Below are 20,560 nucleotides of genomic sequence, written 5' to 3' on the forward strand. Positions count from 1 at the left end.
TGTTTTCTGGATTTGGATAATTAGCGGGTTTCATCCTAATGTTGCTCTGCATGCAGTATTTGGTGTTTAACGTTGTACACAAAGGATGTTTTTTCAGAATTCTGCATGCATAGTCTCAATTTCTTTTTTCCTCATTTTGTGAATTCTTGGTTGGTGAGCGCACCCCAGACCTAAGCCATAAAGGCCAATTGGTTCTATAACCGATTCAAGTATTTTTTTTAGCCAGATCCTAATTGGAATGTCAAATTGTATGTTCCTTTTGATGGCGTAGTAGGCACTTCTTGCCTTGCCTCTCAGATCGTTCATAGCTTTTCGGAAGTTACCTTTGGTGCTGATATTTAGGCCGTGGTAGGTATAGTTTTGTGTGCTCTAGGGCAACGGTGTCTAGATGGAATTTATATTCATGGTCCTGGAAACAGGACCTTTTATAGGACCATTATTTATGTCTTACTGAGATTCACTTTCAGGGCCCAGGTCTGACAGAATCTGCGGAGAATATCTAGGTGTTGCTGTATGCCCTCCTTGGCTGGGGACAGAAGCTCTGACAACAGGCACAACTAAGATATAAAGTCATTTTTTGCCGAAATGCCACAAGCGTCCACTTCTATATATATATACACACACACACATAACACCTAATATTTACGAAACGTCCTATTAAATCAAATAAGCGTCAAGTAGCAAATGAGAAATTACCATTTTTGTTTACTAAATTCGACACTCATTGACCTCCATACAAAAATGATTTACTTAGTTGGTTTATTTTCGTGGCCAGATTTTGGGACGATTAAAACTTCTCACTTCGTCTCTTCCTCTGAGCGAACGAGACGGGGAGGGACCTACCTACATAAACTCCCAAGTTTTGATAAACTTGACCAATAAAATCTCGTTTTCGTTGCAAAACGTTTTCCGTTGGAAGTAAACGGTTTCAGTAATACACCCCTGAAGAAGAACGCGACTTTTTTTACTGACGCTGTGGGACGTGATATTGCGGAAGATACACACACACGCCACAAATGAACTCTGGTATGGTCAAATACAATTATTTACACAAAAATTGGTAGTCGTATTCGATAGGCTCTTATCAGAGACAATGCTATGGATTCTGTGTTTTATATGACAACCTCAATAGTAATAATAAACTAGCCAAACCAAACTAACAAGAACCAATACTTGTATCCTGGGAGCAAGACAATAATCATAATAACCCTCACCTGATTGTCTGGTGAGGTTTAGTCTAACCACAAAGCAGGTAACCACTAGAGCGTTGGACCAGTAACCGAAAGGTTGCTGGGTCGAATCCCTGAGCAGACTAGGTAAACATCTATCGTTCTGCCCCTGAACAAGGCAGTTAACCCGCTGTTCCCCATTGTAAATAAGAGTTTGTTCTTTATTGACATTCCTAGTTAAATAAAGGTTAAAATAATATTGTCAACATTATAACTACTGTATTTTTTTTTTTCATAATAAAGACATATGCCGTATGCCTGTCCTACTAGAAAAACGTGTTAGAATCCTATTCAAATGAGGAAGCCCCATTGAAAGTGTTCCTGTCGTGATTTACTTGCCTCTGTTCCATAGAGATAGATACAGGACTCTAGTGCCCAAAAACCGGTCTAAGCATGGGCAGCGCATTTGAAGACTTTCACTATTTTGAAGTATTCATTGGGGTGGGACTTCTTATGGGTTAAGGAATGAACACATAATTCCATTCAGATCATCAGGAGGGATCAGCCAATGAATTATACTTGTGAGCAAACATTCCATAACTGCAGCTGGCATTCAATCACCAACCTTGGCTTTGTACCTTTTCAAACAACACACTCCAGGTGGCAGTATGCACCCTTTCAGTTCGTTTACTATCTCATAGAAGTAGCAGAAGAACAAAAGTGACTACACTGCCCATGCTCTCACAGACGCCATAATAAGACAGATACAATGTTGCGTCCTCTAACTATCTCTATGCTATGTAGGCCTACACACAGCAAAGCACGTTGGTGGGTGTGATAACTGCGGGCTGAAGTCTACAGCGGCGCTTGCCTGTCAGTGCCAGTGACGTGGAGAGGCAGAAGTCAAGCAACTCTTCTGATTTCTCAAGACAATAGAAGATTCGAAATAGGTATTTATTGTCGACTTGGCATTGTGGGAAACATTTAAAAGTGGACCTTATTGCGCCAGCGAACGAAGCACGTGGTGAGTAGCCTTGTTTATAGAGATTTGTTGATGTAAAAGGCCTACCGGTATCTACTTTTCCGATTTGCGTCAAATGTTTCCCCAGTTGTACGTGACAATGTTACGTCAAAGCTCAACACATTTCTTCAGAGTAAAGCAATCATGAGTATACCCTGTAACAGTGTTTATAGCCACCCATCGATACTGCAACGAACGTGCGGTTCATGCCCCGCCCTCTCTCACACCAAAACACTCAGCTGTCACTGTCACTAGCCAGCTTTAGCTGATATTCAGATTCAGATTTAGGAGCAAATTACATTTTAACCTCTTTAATACATGGGATATCTGTTTTTAAGCCGTTGTGATTCAACGTCTAAAGTAAACAGTCGAATGACATCAATCAGTTGGGCTGAACCCAAGCCATAAGAATGACTTAAAGAGAAGGCGTTTTAGAATATGAAGGCAACTTCAGAAGTTAACGACTTCAGACTGTAAAAAGCTAGCCTGTGAAAGGTAAAGGGGGATACCTAGTTAGTTAGTTGTGCAACTGAATCCAGTCAACTGAAATTTGTCTTCTGCATTTAACCCAACCCGTCTGAATCAGACCAGTCTCTTTAGCCCAAAAAACCTACAAAACTTCATTCGTTTTCCCATAAGCTCTGTCCAGCGAGCTATGGCGGAGTTAGTGCATACAAAAAGACGCCATTACTATTTCTCTCTATTGAACGTTGAGATTGCTGAAAGGCCAGCTTTTTTGGCAATGACAAGGAGTGGCAAGGAGTGGAATGTTAGCTAAAGAGACTGGTACTCAGACTAGTAAAACGCCTCAAGGCTGAACCCCTGAACATACCACACCTTGTTAGGTAATATAAGATTGTTTTAGGCCAGGTAAAGGTGCTGCAACTCACATTTGCAAGAGGAGCAATAAGTAATTTGGTTACCTATAGCAACATTTGTATGTGCAACAACTGATATTTTATTTTATAGATTTAAATAGCCAATGTTGTTTATGTATTTAGGCTATGTAAAACATATTGTCACTGTACACCGATACTCGGATGTTCAAAACTGAAGAATGCTATTCTGGCCTTGTCCTTTTGGTCCTTGTAGGCAGTCATGTTTAATTCATTTGTTTCCTATCTTGTCTCTCCCCAGGCTTCACAGGGAGAGGGGAAAATGCAAAAAAGCTTGTCAGTGTATGACAGTGATGGCTCAACATTTGCACCTCTGGTGGTCATCGAGTTGGTTTCGGAAACCAAAGAGGAAGCCATCGCATGGTTACTAAACAGGGTCAGAGACAAGCAGCAAGATGGAGGTACAGTACATTGAGCTTAGCTTACCTACTGTATATTGGGAACAGAGATTTGAAGCTTCCCAACAGTTGAAACAGTCTTCTCTCCATCGCTTTTCAAATTGCCTCTGCTTCCTCTCTTTTATACAAATGTTAAAGATTTGGCTTTCACTCTATCGTGCTCTCTGAAAGTGAGCGAAACTGATCTGATAACATATCTGGGCCCGTTTCCACAAAGCGTCTCAGAGTAGGAGTGCTGATCTAGGATCTGTTTATAAAATATTATTATGATCTAAATAGCAAAACTGACCCTAGATCAGCTCTCCCTTTATGAATACGGGCCTGATGCCATAAGCTATGTGAAAACAAAGCAGGCTGACCTTATCACTTATATCGTGAAATACTCACTGAAAAGAGCACGGTACAGTACAATAGTGTGAAGGTCCCTTTTAGTTACTGTATCTATTAACCAGTCAGTCTGGCTCTGTTGATACAATATGGTTGTCCTAGGTTACATCCCAAAATGGCACCCTATTCCCTACATAGTGCACTACTTTTGACCTGAGCCCTGGTCAAAAGTAGTGCACTATAAAGGGAATAGGGTGTAATTTGGGATGAACACCTAGTCTATTGATGCCTTCATACCTGTCCTGATTCCTCTGCTGTGTTAGGGGCTGAGCTGCTGGTGGAGCAGCTGACTCCAGGGGCTCAGGGCACGGAGAAGGACAACCCCAATGTGTATGTGGTGGGGGCCTCCTGGCAAAGGCTCCTATACGGAGCTGAGGACGTGGGCCTCTTCAAGGAGTTCAACGACGGCTCCATGAGAGGCTTCACGTATGCCAACAAGCACAACTTCAAAGAGTTCCAAGGTAATCTAGGGTACAGTACGTCACAAATGGCGCCCTATTCCTTATCGCATAGGGTGCCATTAGTGATGCATACATAATAAACTGTGAATGTACTATAGATGATGAATAGTATTTTAAATGTTCTGTATTATATTATTACAACTATATTACTATACAATTACAATAACTAGATTGATATGTAAATACAGCATGTTGTTTAAATAAACACCATTACTACACTAGTGTAAGAGCACGTTAATGTATTGTAAAGTGATTAATTGTGTTAATTGTCTGTGTCTCTATACTACAGGTGATGGGGATGGTTTTCTGAGCATGGCAGAGTGTCAATACATCATAAAACATGAACTGGACAACCTGAGGGCCAAGGATGAGGCCCACGTGCCTGGATATCCGAAGATGAAACTGTATCCAGGGAAGTCAGTCAGTAAGTACACCACTGACCCTATGACCTCAGCCACACTGAAACACTGGGTGCACAGTCATCAAACCTGGGTTCAAATAGTATACATTTTCTTTCAAATACTCTGAGCCTGCTGCCTGGATTGGAATGCCAGATGGGCAGGGTTTGGACTTTTGTGACTATTCCATTGGTTCCATTGTGCTAGGGAAGCTCAGAGCCATTAACACTGTGGGCAGTTTATTAGGTACACCACTCCGTTCACCAAAATAGTGCGCTCCTACAGACAGTGAGTCATGTGGCCGTGGCTTGCTGTAATAAAGCAGGCAGACAGGCAGCGAGGCATTCAGTTACTGATCGATTGAACGTTAGAATGGGCAAAGCGACTGAGCGTGGTATGATCGTCGGTGCCAGGCGTGCCGGTTCCAGTATATTTTCATGCATGACAGTGTCAAGGGTTTACCGAGAATGGTACGACAAACAAAAAACATCCAGTCAGCGTCAGTCCTGTGGGTAAAAACGGCTCGTTGATGAGAGGTCGAAGGAGAATAGCAAGAATCGTACAAGCTAACAGGCGGGCCACAAACAGGTAAATAACGGCACAGAACGTCATCTCGGAACGCACAACTCGTCGGTCCTTGTCACGGATAGGCTATTGCAGCAGACAACCACACTGGGTTCCACTCCTATCAGCTAAAGACAAGAAGCAGCTCCAGTTGGGATGCAATCACCAATACTGGACAATTGAGAAGTGTAAAAACATCACCTGGCCCAACGAATCCCTGTTCCTTTTCCATCATGCTGATGTCAGTCAGGTGTATAGATCTTATGCATGGCTCAGTCAAGTTCAGCACACATGAAAACCAATACTATTTGAACCCAGGTCTGAAGCCAATTCCATATTTGAAACATAACATACATAATCCTCACATTGTCTCCCCATCAGAGTCAGCAATAAGGACAATAAATATGCAAATGTCAGTGGATTATTCAAATACGAGATAAGGAGTCAATGCTCTTGCTGAGCAGATAGACTGCTATTCAGCTTAACCAATTGTTTAGAAAAATAATGCAACGTTTTGGAAATAATTTTGTCAAGAAATGACGTGAAATTAAAGCTTTTTATTTTTATACAAATATACTAGTACGTATGTGGGCCCCCACCATTGTCTGTATGTTATTGTTTCAGAAAACTAAGCTTTCTCTCATTATGAGGAAAGTTAACAGTTCAAACTCAACTGTTTTCATTGCTCTCAAGTAGCCAATGTTCTCAGTCATTTTTAGCACTTCAGCAACTTAACTCGGGAATTATCTCTCACCAAAAGAGCATAGGTCTGCATAGGCCAGCTTTTCCCAACCCCGGTTCTCCAGTACCCCCAACAGTACACATTTGTTATTGTAGTCCCAGACAAACACACCTGATTCAACTTGTCAACTAATCATCAAGCCCTCAATGAGTTGAACCAGGTGAGTTTGTCTGAGGCTGTAACAACATGTTCTGTTGGAGGTACTGGAGTTGGGGAAACACTGACATGGGCCACTAGTTCAAGTTTCATTATGTTTATCTAATAAAGATGGCTAGAATCACATGACAAATAGCGTCAGGAGACTGGGGGGATGTGAATGGACTGACTCTTCTGTTTTTAATGTAATCTCAGTACGCAGAATGCAATCAAAGGGGATCCTTGTCCAAGTTTTCCCTCTGCATGAGAAGGAGGAACTCAAAAGGCTTTCCTTTTCCTGGTTCAAAAAGATCAAGTTGTCCTTCCAGCCTCTTGGTAAGTTACAGTTGCCATGGCTTGATCATTTTGCCCTTTGAATCCTAAGGCTACACAGTATTATCTTAGTGTTCTCCATCTCTTTCAATATGAACTTCACTGGAGTATATCCAATGATTAGGCTATCACCATGTACAAGACATGGAACATTCTAAGAACCTTCTAATAGCTTGTTTGTGACTAAATCCTCCCCATGATTCCCCATGGTCCTTCCAGATGACATCAGGCACTACTTTGGTGAGGGTATGGCACTCTACTTTGGTTTCCTGGAGTATTTCACCTTGGCCCTGATCCCCATGGCCCTCATAGGGATACCATACTACCTCTTCGACTGGGAGAACTACGACAAGTTCACGGTGTTCGCCGGCTTCAACCTGGTGTGGTGCACGGTGATCCTGGAGTTGTGGAAGCGCCTCAGCGCTTCGCTGGCGTACGGATGGGGCACCCTGAGCAGGAAGAAAGCCTTCGAGGAGCCGAGGCCGGGCTTCCACGGCGTCTTGGGCGTCAACCCCGTCACGGGGCGGGCGGAGCCACTCTACTCAAACGCCAAGCGTCAGCTGAGGATCTACCTGGTGTCTGTTCCCTTTGTGCTGCTGTGCCTCTACCTGTCTCTGTACGTCATGATGATCTACTTTGACATGGAGGGCTGGGCCTTGATGATCCATGATGAGGAGCCTACCTTCTGGACAGGACTGCTACTTTTTATCCCCAGTATTATCTACGCTGTGGTTATAGAGATCATGAACCTCATATACCGCTATGCTGCAGAGTTCCTCACTGGCTGGGGTGAGTGGGATTGGATGGGTGGGTGGATGAATGCATTTTTAGCTCATATTTTATAATACATACAATGTTGTTTTAACAATGCAGAAAACAACAGAACACACATCATTGAGGCTAAAAATACATTGTCTTAATGCTACAGTGGTGTTTCCTGTGTTCCTCTTGTTCTTTTGCTGACTGTAGGGAGAGTTGTTGACTTGATAGAAAAACACACTGTTTATGAAGTCAATGTTATTTTTGCTTTAGAAAACCACAGGCTTGAGTCAACATTTCAAAATCACCTGGTCCTTAAAGTACTTGTGGTGAGTCATACATGAAATTGGTTTGTTTCCATGATCATTTCAAGTTAAAAATTGATTTTGAAAATCCTTTTGTTAACAGTTTACTTGTCATCTTCTCTCCCCAGTTCAACTTCTTCAACTGTTTTGCCTCCCTATTCTACATTGCCTTTGTGATGCAGGATATGGTGCTTCTCAGACAGGTGGGTCACTACCAATGATGTGTATATATACCCTGGATGACTAACAGGGGGCGCTGTATTGAAGCCACCGCGCAGCCATCTTGGTAACCCTCCTTCATTGTAAACAAGATTTTGGAAGCTATAGAAATGCATGTGTTAATGTTAATGTTAAAGTTTTTGACATATTACGGACACAAATGCATCATTTTATATTATATGTTAGCAAAACATAAAACAAAACAAAGATATAAAAAAAATCTTTGTATGTATAAATATATATATATATTTTTTTAGTTCTATTGTTACTGTCTCCACTACTACTACAACAACAAAACATCTTAAATACATGTCATTCTTAAATACATGTAATTCTTAAATACATGTAATTCTGTCCTATTGAATTTCAACACTGTAGAATTCCATTCCAATATGGCCAACCGGTGGCTTCAAAGCCTCTCAAATGGCCAATACATAGCATCAGCAATCCAGAGTTTATACACATCATTGGTCACTACTGGCCTTTGGCCTTAGATGTTCCGATTCAAGTGATCCATCATTCCAGACATGGACGGCTAGAGGCACTAGCAACAGAGACAGCGATAGATATATAAGGCTCTCACTACTAGCAATATCCCCAATGCTGTTATTGTGTTTCATTTTCTGTCTAAATCACCCTATTCCCTATATAGTGCACTACTTTTGACCACAGCCCTAGAGCCCTGGTGTAAAGTAGTGCATTGTAAATGGAAAAGTGTACCATTTGGGATGCAACCAGAGTTGTTTACTGCAGCTACTACTGCTGCTACTTCTGTTGCTGCTACTGCTACTTCTGTTGCTGCTGCTACTTCTGTTGCTGCTGCTGCTTCTGCTGCTTCTGCTATCAATCAATCAAATGTATTTATAAAGCCCTTCTTACATCAGCTGATGTCACAAAGTGCTGTACAGAAACCCAGCCTAAAACCCCAAACAGCAAGCAATGCAGGTGTAGAAGCACAGTGGCTAGGAAAAACTCTCTAGAAAGGCCAGAACCTAGGAAGAAACCTAGAGAGGATCTAGGCTATGAGGGGTGGCCAGTCCTCTTCTGGCTGTGCCGGGTGGAGATTATAACAGAACATGGCCAAGATGGTCAAATGTTCATATATGACCAGCAGGGTCAACTAATAATAATCACAGTGGTTTTCGATGGTGCAACAGGTCAGCACCTCAGGAGTAAATGTCAGTTGGCTTTTCATAGCTGATCCCTCAGAGTATCTCTACTGCTCCTGCTGTCTCTAGAGAGTTGAAAACAGCAGGTCTGGGACAGGTAGCACGTCCGGTGAACAGGTCAGGGTTCCATAGCAGCACGAGCAGCAGCACGGACAGGTGGACTGGGGACAGCAAGGAGTCATCATGCCAGGTAGTCCTGAGGCATGGTCCTAGGGAGTGGGAGAGAGAGAGAGAGACTACTATTTCTGCTGTTGCTACTACTGCTGCTGCTGCTACTACTTATCCTGCTGCTACTACTTATCCTGCTGCTACTACTTATCCTGCTGCTACTACTTATCCTGCTGCTACTACTTATCCTGCTGCTACTACTTATCCTGCTGCTACTACTTATCCTGCTGCTACTACTTATCCTGCTGCTACTACTTATCCTGCTGCTACTACTTATCCTGCTGCTACTACATCCTGCTACTACTACTACTACTATCCTGCTGCTACTACTTATCCTGCTACTACTGCTACTGCTGCTACTACTCATACCTACTACTACTGCTGCTGCTACTACTTATCCTGCTGCTACTACTTATCCTGCTGCTGCTACTATTTGTACTGCTGCTGCTACTAATACTGCTGCTGCTGCTACTAATGATGCTGCTACTACAGATACTACTATTACTCATACTACTGCTGCTACTCATACTGCTGCTACTCATACTGCTGTTACTACTACTGTTACTACTGCTGCTACTCATACTACTGCTGCTACTCATACTACTGCTGCTACTGCTGCTACTCATACTACTACTACTACTCATACTACTGCTGCTACTCATACTGCTGCTACTCATACTGCTGTTACTACTACTGTTACTACTGCTGCTACTCATACTACTGCTGCTACTCATACTACTGCTGCCATACACTACTGCTACTGCTGCTACTACTACTACTGCTGCTACTCATACTACTGCCACTCATACTGCTGCTACTCATACTGCTGCTACTGCTGCTGCTACTCATACTGCTGCTACTGCATACTGCTACTACTTACTACTACTGTTACTACTACTGCTGCTACTCATACTGCTACTACTTGCTACTACTGCTGCTGCTGCTACTCATACTACTGCTGCTACTGCTACTCATACTACTGCTGCTACTCATACTGCTGCTACTCCTGTTACTACTACTGTTACTACTGCTGCTACTCATACTACTGCTGCTACTCATACTACTGCTGCTACTCATACTGCTGCTACTCATACTACTGCTACTACTGCATTTACATTTAAGTCATTTAGCAGACGCTCTTATCCAGAGCGACTTACAAATTGGTGCTTTCACCTTATGACATCCAGTGGAACAGCCACTTTACAATAGTGCATCTAGGTCTTTTAAGGGGGGAGAAGGATTACTTTATCCTATCCTAGGTATTCCTGAAAGAGGTGGGGTTTCAGGTGTCTCCGGAAGGTGGTGATTGACTCCGCTGTCCTGGCGTCGTGAGGGAGTTTGTTCCACCATTGGGGGGCCAGAGCAGCGAACAGTTTTGACTGGGCTGAGCGGGAACTGTACTTCCTCAGTGGTAGGGAGGCGAGCAGGCCAGAGGTGGATGAACGCTGCTACTACTCATACTACTGCTGCTACTCATACTACTGTTACTACTACTGCTGCTGCTACTCATACTACTGCTGCTACTCATACTACTGCTGCTACTCATACTACTGCTACTACTCATACTACTGATACTACTCATACTACTGCTACTGCCACTGTTACTATGGCTGCTACTCATACTACTACTACTGTTACTACTCATACTACTGCTGATACTCATACTACTGCTACTACTACTGCTACTACTACTGTTACTACTCATACTACTGCAGCTACTCATACTACTGCTACTGTTACTACTGCTACTACTCATACTACTGCTGCTACTACTATCTACTATCAATATCCTCTTTTATTTCCTTTCAGAGTCTGGCCACGCTGCTGATAACGTCTCAGATCCTGAACCAGATCATGGAGGCCTTCCTGCCCTACTGGCTCCAGAGGAGGAGGAACAAGAAGGCCCATAAGAGGATGATAAAAACCATGGAAGACAAGGAGCTGCCCCTCTCTGAGCAGGTCAAGCTGGAGGCAGACATGAGCACCTACCTGGTGAGTTGCAGGACTCAAGTTATGGGGGAATGAATGTGTAACTAGGAAGGTTGTGATGAATGTGAATGATACCTTCATGTTCGTTGCAGTATCTTTACAATACATTTGAGTCATTTAGCAGACGCTCTCATCCAGAGTGACTTACAGGAGCAATTATCGTTCATTCCTTGCTCAAGGGCACATCGACAGATTTTTCACCTAGTCGGATTGGGGATTCGAACCAGCAACCTTTCGGTTTCTGGCCCAACGCTCTTAACCACGGTCTTGATTGGTTATGCTGTTATGCTTGCCTTATACACAGAATACCCCCATCAAGTGAAATGTTACTGCAGTGTTTAGACAGACATAGATGAAGAGTCCAGTGGCTGAAGTGGGTATTGTAATGCTCTAGTCTAACCTCATGAATCTGTATAAACTCTGTTGTGTTCTATTAAGGGAACATTTGATGACTACCTGGAGCTGTTCCTGCTGTTTGGCTATGTCAGTCTGTTCTCCTGTGTCTACCCTCTGGCCGCGGTGCTGGTGGTGCTCAACAACGTCACAGAGGTCTACTCGGATGCCTTCAAGATGTGCAAGGTGTTCAAAAGACCCTTCTCTGAGCCTGCAGCCAATATAGGGGTGTGGCAGGTAAGGCTGACCTAATAGCTCTTTCTACTCTGTTTAGTTCTCTATAGTACATTTAGTGTGGTTGGTTGGTTTGATTGACTTTATTTGATAATTAAAGGAGATACGTTTTCAAGGATAAAAAGGTTAATGTCTAACTGTGATGATTGTTTTGAACTGTGGTGGATAGGAAGGAAAGGGAGACCAGTCAGAGGGGGAAAGTTCCTGTGTTTTCTTTTCTTCCAGCTTGCCTTTGAGGCCATGAGTGTGATCGCCGTGGTGACCAACTGTGCCTTGATTGGCATGTCCCCCCAAGTCAAGTCCTATTTCCCAGAGTCAGAGACACAGCTCATAATGTGGGTGGTGGGCTTCGAGGTACTGTACCATTTTCACACCTCTCACTCTTCACACACAATCTGACTAGACATGTATGCAATCATTTCCTACTCATTTTAAAATCGAATGAAACTTATTTCCAAGATTGTGTCTGTTTTGGTGCTTCTTGCGCCTAAATAGAGTTGAAGCAGGCTGGCCAGCAGAATAGAGTTGAAGCAGGCTGGCCAGCAGAATAGAGTTGAAGCAGGCTGGCCAGCAGAATAGAGTTGAAGCAGGCTGGCCAGCAGATGGTGCCAGGGAGTCATAGAATGAGAGCTCCATCCTTGCTGCTTTGGTAGCGTGTGTAAAGATGATGATGACAGGGTGTTTATGTCCTGGCTGTACTGTAGGTCTTGTCTCGTCTCCTCCACTGTGTCTTTGAGTGCAGCTGTAAGCAGGTAAGAGTACAGAGGGTAGGCCAATAGATAGGACCTGTGTTAGTGGGGGAGATATGTGTGGAAGATGCACTGTTAGAGCTTCCAGACCCAGAATAACTCCAGTCAGTCCACGTTTGTTAGGATCCCAATTGGGGGAGCTCGTTGTGCAACATCCTCCGCATGCACCTCCAGCCCTCGAGAGAAAATGCTTAAAATAACTAAGACAAAAAAGAGCAGAGGGGGGGCCTGAAGCAAAGGAGAGGTAGTTCATTAGAATAGAATACACTTATTTTATTAGTCCTTAGAGGCCATTCTAGTGTGTTTTATCTATATGCTAAACAACATTGTATTTTTATGGATTTGAAACGAGGTCATGGGTGCATGTTTGGTTGAAAATAGTTTTTGCATTTGTCTACAGAACTGCCGCAGAGCAAGTAAACCAGTTCTCTTAATACTAACTGCGTATGACAATCCCTTTACTGCGGTTCAAACACTTCAGATTTGTGCATTTATTGATTTCCTGTCTTTGCACCAGCTAATACAGACCAGCAGCAATACAGACAGAATCATGGACAACCAGATAGGCAGCAGTAAATACAACACACCTCCTCCTGCACATACTGTATGTCTCCAGCGCCCAGGGAGTTGCCCTGACCAGCCTGTGAGAATGAAGAGCGTGTGTGGCCTGTATACTCTGTGCCTGGGCTCTGTGCTCGGCTGCTCAGGCCTTGATGCTGTGTGGTAATATAATGCCGTGACCTCTAACCTCAGTGGCTCAGGCTGAAGTTGGCACGGAGGTGAGCTGCTGCAGAGAGCAGGGTGGATCAGGGCTTATTTTCTCTCTCTGTCTCTGCAATCCACCTCACTCTGTAGAACATGTGATGTCACACAAATCTACAGCACAGGGGTTATCACACTGGATTACTGTCTGGTTGTCTGCGCATGAGAAAGAGAGAGAGATCGTGAGGGAGGGATAAAGAAAACAAGAGAGAGAAATAGGAGAGAGCACAAGGTTGCGAGAGAAGGAGAAGTGAGGGTAGTAGCTGAGAGAGATGAACCTACCTCACTAGCTTATTGTACATCCAGGCACGTTTCACACTGCTGCCAAGCAGCACATTTCCTGTAGATCTGTGGGTTGGCGTCTCCCTGCCAGATGATTCAGTCCATTACAGACTGGAGCAGCAGAACCAGCCCTGCTATTCAGCATGCAGGGACAGGGTACACACACACTGATCCTTTCTGGATGCATTGTTTGTTTATGTATTCATTGAACGTTGTCAATACATAATCACCGCAAAATATCTGCCAGAAACGATTTGAGAAATATTCATGAATCACTGATCCACATGATACACTGTGGCAGAGGCTATAAATATCTAGATTCTATTCTATGAATATCTAGATTATATTCTATGAATATCTAGATGATATACTATGAGTAGTGCTACAGAGGCAGTCAATGTTGCGCACATATAGCCTGCATCCCAAATGGCACCCTATTCCATATACTCCCCTATGGGCCATGGTAAAATGTAGTGCACTATAGGGAAATAGTGTACCATTTAGAATGCTGCCATAATAACCAAGCCAGTTACAGGAAGCAGAGCAGGATATGGCTATTAGGGCCTCTAGTGGCTTCTGTCAGGGATGTCAGTCCTGCTCTAAGATACAGAGAACAGGTCTTTCTGAGTCAATCCAGCTCTACGACACAGAGTGATATGTTGCTGCTGTACAATACCTCATTTGACCTTTGAGGTGCAGACAGTACTACAGTGCAGTGACTTGTGTTGTGGGACCAGACCACTGGATCATATAGGAGGAGAGTGGGGACAGACCACTGGATCATATAGGAGGAGAGTGGGGACCAGACCACTGGATCACATAGGAGGAGAGTGGGGAACAGACCACTGGATCATATAGGAGGAGAGTGGGGACCAGACCACTGGATCATATAGGAGGAGAGTGGGGACCAGACCACTGGATCATATAGGGAGTGGGGACCAGACCACTGGATCATATAGGAGGAGAGTGGGGACCAGACCACTGGATCATATAGGAGGAGAGTGGGGACCAGACCACTGGATCATATAGGAGGAGAGTGGGGACCAGACCACTGGATCATATAGGAGGAGAGTGGGGAACAGACCACTGGATCATATAGGAGGATCATATAGAGGAGAGTGGGGACCAGACCACTGGATCATATAGGAGGAGAGTGGGGACCAGACCACTGGATCATGGGAGAGTGGGGACAGACCACTGGATCATATAGGAGGAGAGTGGGGACCAGACCACTGGATCACATAGGAGGAGAGTGGGGACCAGACCACTGGATCATATAGGAGGAGAGTGGGGACCAGACCACTGGATCATATAGGAGGAGAGTGGGGACCAGACCACTGGATCATATAGGAGGAGAGTGGGGACCAGACCACTGGATCATATAGGAGGAGAGTGGGGAACAGACCACTGGATCATATAGGAGGAGAGTGGGGAACAGACCACTGGATCATATAGGAGGAGAGTGGGGAACAGACCACTGGATCATATAGGAGGAGAGTGGGGAACAGACCACTGGATCATATAGGAGGAGAGTGGGGACCAGACCACTGGATCATATAGGAGGAGAGTGGGGACCAGACCACTGGATCATATAGGAGGAGAGTGGGGACCAGACCACTGGATCATATAGGAGGAGAGTGGGGACCAGGGGATCATATAGGAGGAGAGTGGGGACCAGACCACTGGATCATATAGGAGGAGGATCATATAGGAGGAGAGTGGGGACCAGACCACTGGATCATATAGGAGGGGGAGAGGATGGGGAAGTGGGGACAGACCACTGGATCATATAGGAGGAGAGTGGGGAACAGACCACTGGATCATATAGGAGGAGAGTGGGGACCAGACCACTGGATCATATAGGAGGAGAGTGGGGACCAGACCACTGGATCATATAGGAGGAGAGTGGGGACCAGACCACTGGATCATATAGGAGGAGAGTGGGGAACAGACCACTGGATCACATAGGAGGAGGAACAGACCACTGGATCACATAGGAGGAGAGTGGGGACCAGACCACTGGATCACATAGGAGAGTGGGGACCAGACCACTGGATCATATAGGGGAGAGTGGGGACCAGACCACTGGATCATATAGGAGGAGAGTGGGGACCAGACCACTGGATCATATAGGAGGAGAGTGGGGAACAGACCACTGGATCATATAGGAGGAGAGTGGGGAACAGACCACTGGATCATATAGGAGGAGAGTGGGGACCAGACCACTGGATCATATAGGAGGAGAGTGGGGACCAGACCACTGGAGGAGACCACTGGATCATATAGGAGGAGAGTGGGGACCAGACCACTGGATCATATAGGAGGAGAGTATGGATCATATAGGAGGAGAGTGGGGAACAGACCACTGGATCATATAGGAGGAGAGTGGGGACCAGACCACTGGATCATATAGGAGGAGAGTGGGGACCAGACCACTGGATCATATAGGAGGAGAGTGGGGACCAGACCACTCATATAGGAGGAGAGTGGGGACCAGACCACTGGATCATATAGGAGGAGAGTGGGGACCAGACCACTGGATCATATAGGAGGAGAGTGGGGAACAGACCACTGGATCATATAGGAGGAGAGTGGGGAACAGACCACTGGATCATATAGGAGGAGAGTGGGGAGACCACTGGATCACATAGGAGGAGAGTGGGGACCAGACCACTGGATCATATAGGAGGAGAGTGGGGACCAGACCACTGGATCATATAGGAGGAGAGTGGGGAACAGACCACTGGATCACATAGGAGGAGAGTGGGGAACAGACCACTGGATCACATAGGAGGAGAGTGGGGACCAGACCACTGGATCACATAGGAGGAGAGTGGGGACCAGACCACTGGATCATATAGAGGAGAGTCAGACCACTGGATCATATAGGAGGAGAGTGGGGAACAGACCACTGGATCATATAGGAGGAGAGTGGGGAACAGACCACTGGATCACATAGGAGGAGAGTGGGGACCAGACCACTGGATCATATAGGAGGAGAGTGGGGACCAGACCACTGGATCATATAGGAGGAGAGTGGGGAACAGACCACTGGATCACATAGGAGGAGAGTGGGGAACAGACCACTGGATCACATAGGAGGAGAGTGGGGACCAGACCACTGGATCACATAGGAGGAGAGTGGGGACCAGACCACTAGACCACTGGATCATATAGGAGGAGAGTGGGGAACAGACCACTGGATCACATAGGAGGAGAGTGGGGACCAGACCACTGGATCACATAGGAGGAGAGTGGGGACCAGACCACTGGATCATATAGGAGGAGAGTGGGGACCAGACCACTGGATCATATAGGAGGAGAGTGGGGACCAGACCACTGGATCATATAGGAGGAGAGTGGGGAACAGACCACTGGATCACATAGGAGGAGAGTGGGGACCAGACCACTGGATCACATAGGAGGAGAGTGGGGACCAGACCACTGGATCACATAGGAGGAGAGTGGGGACCAGACCACTGGATCATATAGGAGGAGAGTGGGGAACAGACCACTGGATCACATAGGAGGAGAGTGGGGACCAGACCACTGGATCACATAGGAGGAGAGTGGGGAACAGACCACTGGATCATATAGGAGGAGGCTGGGGAAAATACTACCCCCCCCCCAATTAAAAAAACATCTGTAGCATCAAATGAGAAAAATGTATCTTGTGGAATTTGATTTCTTCACCACCATATAATGGCGCATTGATAGGCTAACTTCCATACATGTGATCTATCTTGCATAAGTTTGTGTTTTAAAGGCCATGGACTCAGTCTAGTCAATGCAAAATGTTACGAGGGCCCTTCGGCTCTGTCTGTCTCGCTCTCCTGGCTAGCTGTTATTCCTCTGTCCTGTCTGTGATTGGCTGGGACAGGGCTCATTGTTGAGCAGGTGATACCTGGGTAATTACTGTACAGCATGGCATACTTCACAGAGCAGTAACCAGGCAACAGTGTAGCCGAGCCACGGACACAGAGACGGTCGGAAGGAGGGGAGAGAGAAGAGAAGGCTAAGGATCAGGAGTAATTGAAACACTTGATGATGCCTTGGCAGTCAGGGCATCCTGGCCAGGCATTCTCTCCAACCTCTGCCTCTCTGATGCACTGCTCCCAGTCTAAGCGGTCACTAGACATGGGATTGATGGAACATTCCTAGATGTAATGATTAGCCTACATGTAAAGATTATTACACCAAGTTTGCACACACTAAAATGCTGTTGTCATTGTCAAGTTGAATGTGTTTGTACATTTGCACAGATTATGTAATAGAGTTATAGTTCATGTTAACCTACCCTTTCATGCATTATCCGTTGACCAAAGCACAGACTGACTATACTTTTTAAAATTTAGATGGAATAAACATTCCACGGAACAAGGAGAAATCGGGAGGAAATATTTATGTTTTACCTTCCATCCTATTCCCAGATAAAGCCTAAACTATTTATGCTAGTAAAACACATCAGTAGTCTTTGTTGTCACTTTCTCCATGAGGGTTAAAGGCAGGGAGTCAGAGAGCCAATCCCAGTTGAAGGTGTTTTTCAGATAATCAGATTAGAATCCAGCAGCAGGTTTGCCATGCCCCAGACCCTGGGCACTGACAGGCATTCCCTGTATCAACCAATCTAATCCCTATATAGCTAGTGCACTAGGTTTGGCAAGGGCCCATAGTGCTCTGGTCAAAAAGTAGTGCACTATGTAGGGAATAGGGTGACATTTGGGATGTGTGCTGTTTACCAACTTAATCCCTGAACACTGCATCTAGTGTGGCTTTTACTTTGCTGTTTTGATTTAAATATGTAAATTTATTTCTCGCTATCAAACAGTGACACATTTTTAGAAAATGTTACCTAAGCTCTCTCTGTGTGTGTGTCAGGGTTTCCGTTAGGAAAATGTGGTGCCAGACATTTGACCTACAGCATTTTCATTTAAGTAACAGACATTTGCGAAATGTACTGGTCCAATATGATTAGGGTGTCTGCCCACGGTGCTCAGAATGACAGAAATCACATTTTAGATGATGGTAATTCATTTGAACAGAACATGCAGGTGGAGGATGCAATGACGTGCGTCCTTACCGCGCACTTTGAATACGTTAGAATAACTGTCCACATTTAACTTTTTCTCAGCCAACGACGACTGACAAACAGCAAAATCACTAGTATATGCATAGGCGGGGCGTGAGTTTCATGTTCTTAAATAATAAGCTGAGCTCCTCAGTCATGTTTTCTTCGCCTCACATTGTCAACGAAGTCTGTTTGTTTTTTAACATCCATTGTGAAAGATAGTTCCTCAGAATTTGAAAAATCTTTCCAACACTCCCGGCCTCGATAATCACCAAGCGTTGGTGTGAAAAAGCGAAATATCATGATCTGATGATCCCATATAGCTAGTGGAAACGTCATTAAAAAACACAGCTGTCTGTCCGGAGTTCACTGGCACAGAAACTTCAAGGTGCTGGAATAGGCTAGTTGATACAGTGTTGCACGTTCCCTATCAACAGCTTTTGGCCAGACCCAGTTGATGATTTGATACAATGTTGATACAACTTCTCTACCAATAGACTAAGTCAAGACAGACAGAAAGGGAGGCAGACAGGCGGAGCAGAGATTAATGTGATTGAAAGAACCAACATTTTAATCAGGATATTTTCTACTGTTTTTATTTGTCAGCTTTAGGCCTATGTAATGAACTTAGTTGATGATGGAAGATATAGCCTATAGGCCAATGCAGCAGTAGGCCTATCTCTGAGTTAGAGAGATAGCTCTTCTTTAGCCACCAATGGATCACAGTGTGTCCATGTGGTGGAGGCTGGCACTCTTTTTACATATTTAGCATTTTACTCCAGCACTAGTAATATCTGCAGTTTTCGTTTGGCTATTTGTTTCAAGTGTATTTTCTGGCTGAAATCCCCCACCCCTTTCTAATTTCCTTAATTTTGTGGCTATATTCAAATACTTTCTGTGGCTCACAACAGTCAAATACTTTCTATAGAACAAACGGCACGTCAGGATAGGCAACTAAAATGTATCATTAATGTGTGTTATATTACAGACAAGGGAGTAAAGGGAGTATATTACAGACAAGGGAGTAAAGGGAGTAGATTACAGACAAGGGAGTAAAGGGAGTATATTACAGACAAGGGAGTAAAGGGAGTATATTACAGACAAGGGAGTAAAGGGAGTATATTACAGACAAGGGAGTAAAGGGAGTATATTACAGACAAGGGAGTATAGTACAGACAAGGGAGTAAAGGGAGTATATTACAGACAAGGGAGTAAAGGGAGTATATTACAGACAAGGGAGTAAAGGGAGTATATTACAGACAAGGGAGTAAAGGGAGTATATTACAGACAAGGGAGTAAAGGGAGTATATTACAGACAAGGGAGTAAAGGGATATATTACAGACAAGGAGTAAAGGGAGTATATTACAGACAAGGGAGTAAAGGGAGTATATTACAGACAAGGGAGTAAAGGGAGTATATTACAGACAAGGGAGTAAAGGGAGTATATTACAGACAAGGGAGTAAAGGGAGTATATTACAGACAAGGGAGTATATTACAGACAAGGGAGTAAAGGGAGTATATTACAGACAAGGGAGTAAAGGGAGTATATTACAGACACGGGAGTAAAGGGAGTATATTACAGACAAGGGAGTAAAGGGAGTATATTACAGACAAGGGAGTATATTACAGACAAGGGAGTAAAGGGAGTATTATACAGACAAGGGAGTAAAGGGAGTATATTACAGACAAGGGAGTAAAGGGAGTATATTACAGACAAGGGAGTAAAGGGAGTATATTACAGACAAGGGAGTATATTACAGACAAGGGAGTAAAGGGAGTATATTACAGACAAGGGAGTAAAGGGAGTATATTACAGACAAGGGAGTAAAGGGAGTATATTACAGACACGGGAGTAAAGGGAGTATATTACAGACAAGGGAGTAAAGGGAGTATATTACAGACAAGGGAGTATATTACAGACAAGGGAGTAAAGGGAGTATATTACAGACAAGGGAGT

The 20,560-nt window shown here is 44.5% G+C and overlaps 1 protein-coding gene across 3 annotated transcripts in view; it reads left to right on the plus strand.

Moving 5' to 3' along the window:
* The first annotated feature begins 932 nt into the window (after positions 1–932).
* ano10a (anoctamin 10a) overlaps positions 933–20,560 on the plus strand; it is a 43,138-nt gene continuing 23,510 nt past the window's right edge. For 2 of the 3 annotated variants that reach the window (XM_065027614.1, XM_065027613.1), the window contains exons 1-12: positions 935–1,026; positions 1,974–2,193; positions 3,328–3,487; positions 4,135–4,332; positions 4,622–4,756; positions 6,388–6,507; positions 6,724–7,293; positions 7,537–7,592; positions 7,697–7,771; positions 10,934–11,116; positions 11,552–11,743; positions 11,966–12,094. In XM_065027614.1, coding sequence (XP_064883686.1) covers positions 3,349–3,487; positions 4,135–4,332; positions 4,622–4,756; positions 6,388–6,507; positions 6,724–7,293; positions 7,537–7,592; positions 7,697–7,771; positions 10,934–11,116; positions 11,552–11,743; positions 11,966–12,094 — 1,797 coding nt within the window. In that variant the 5' untranslated portion in view covers positions 935–1,026; positions 1,974–2,193; positions 3,328–3,348. Of the gene's footprint in view, positions 1,027–1,973; positions 2,194–3,327; positions 3,488–4,134; positions 4,333–4,621; positions 4,757–6,387; positions 6,508–6,723; positions 7,294–7,536; positions 7,593–7,696; positions 7,772–10,933; positions 11,117–11,551; positions 11,744–11,965; positions 12,095–20,560 lie in introns of all 3 variants that reach the window. The other variant, XM_065027612.1, reaches the window with a different exon arrangement.

Source organism: Oncorhynchus nerka, linkage group LG14 (genome assembly GCF_034236695.1).
Source record: "Oncorhynchus nerka isolate Pitt River linkage group LG14, Oner_Uvic_2.0, whole genome shotgun sequence".
NCBI classification, from domain to species: Eukaryota; Metazoa; Chordata; class Actinopteri; order Salmoniformes; family Salmonidae; genus Oncorhynchus; species Oncorhynchus nerka.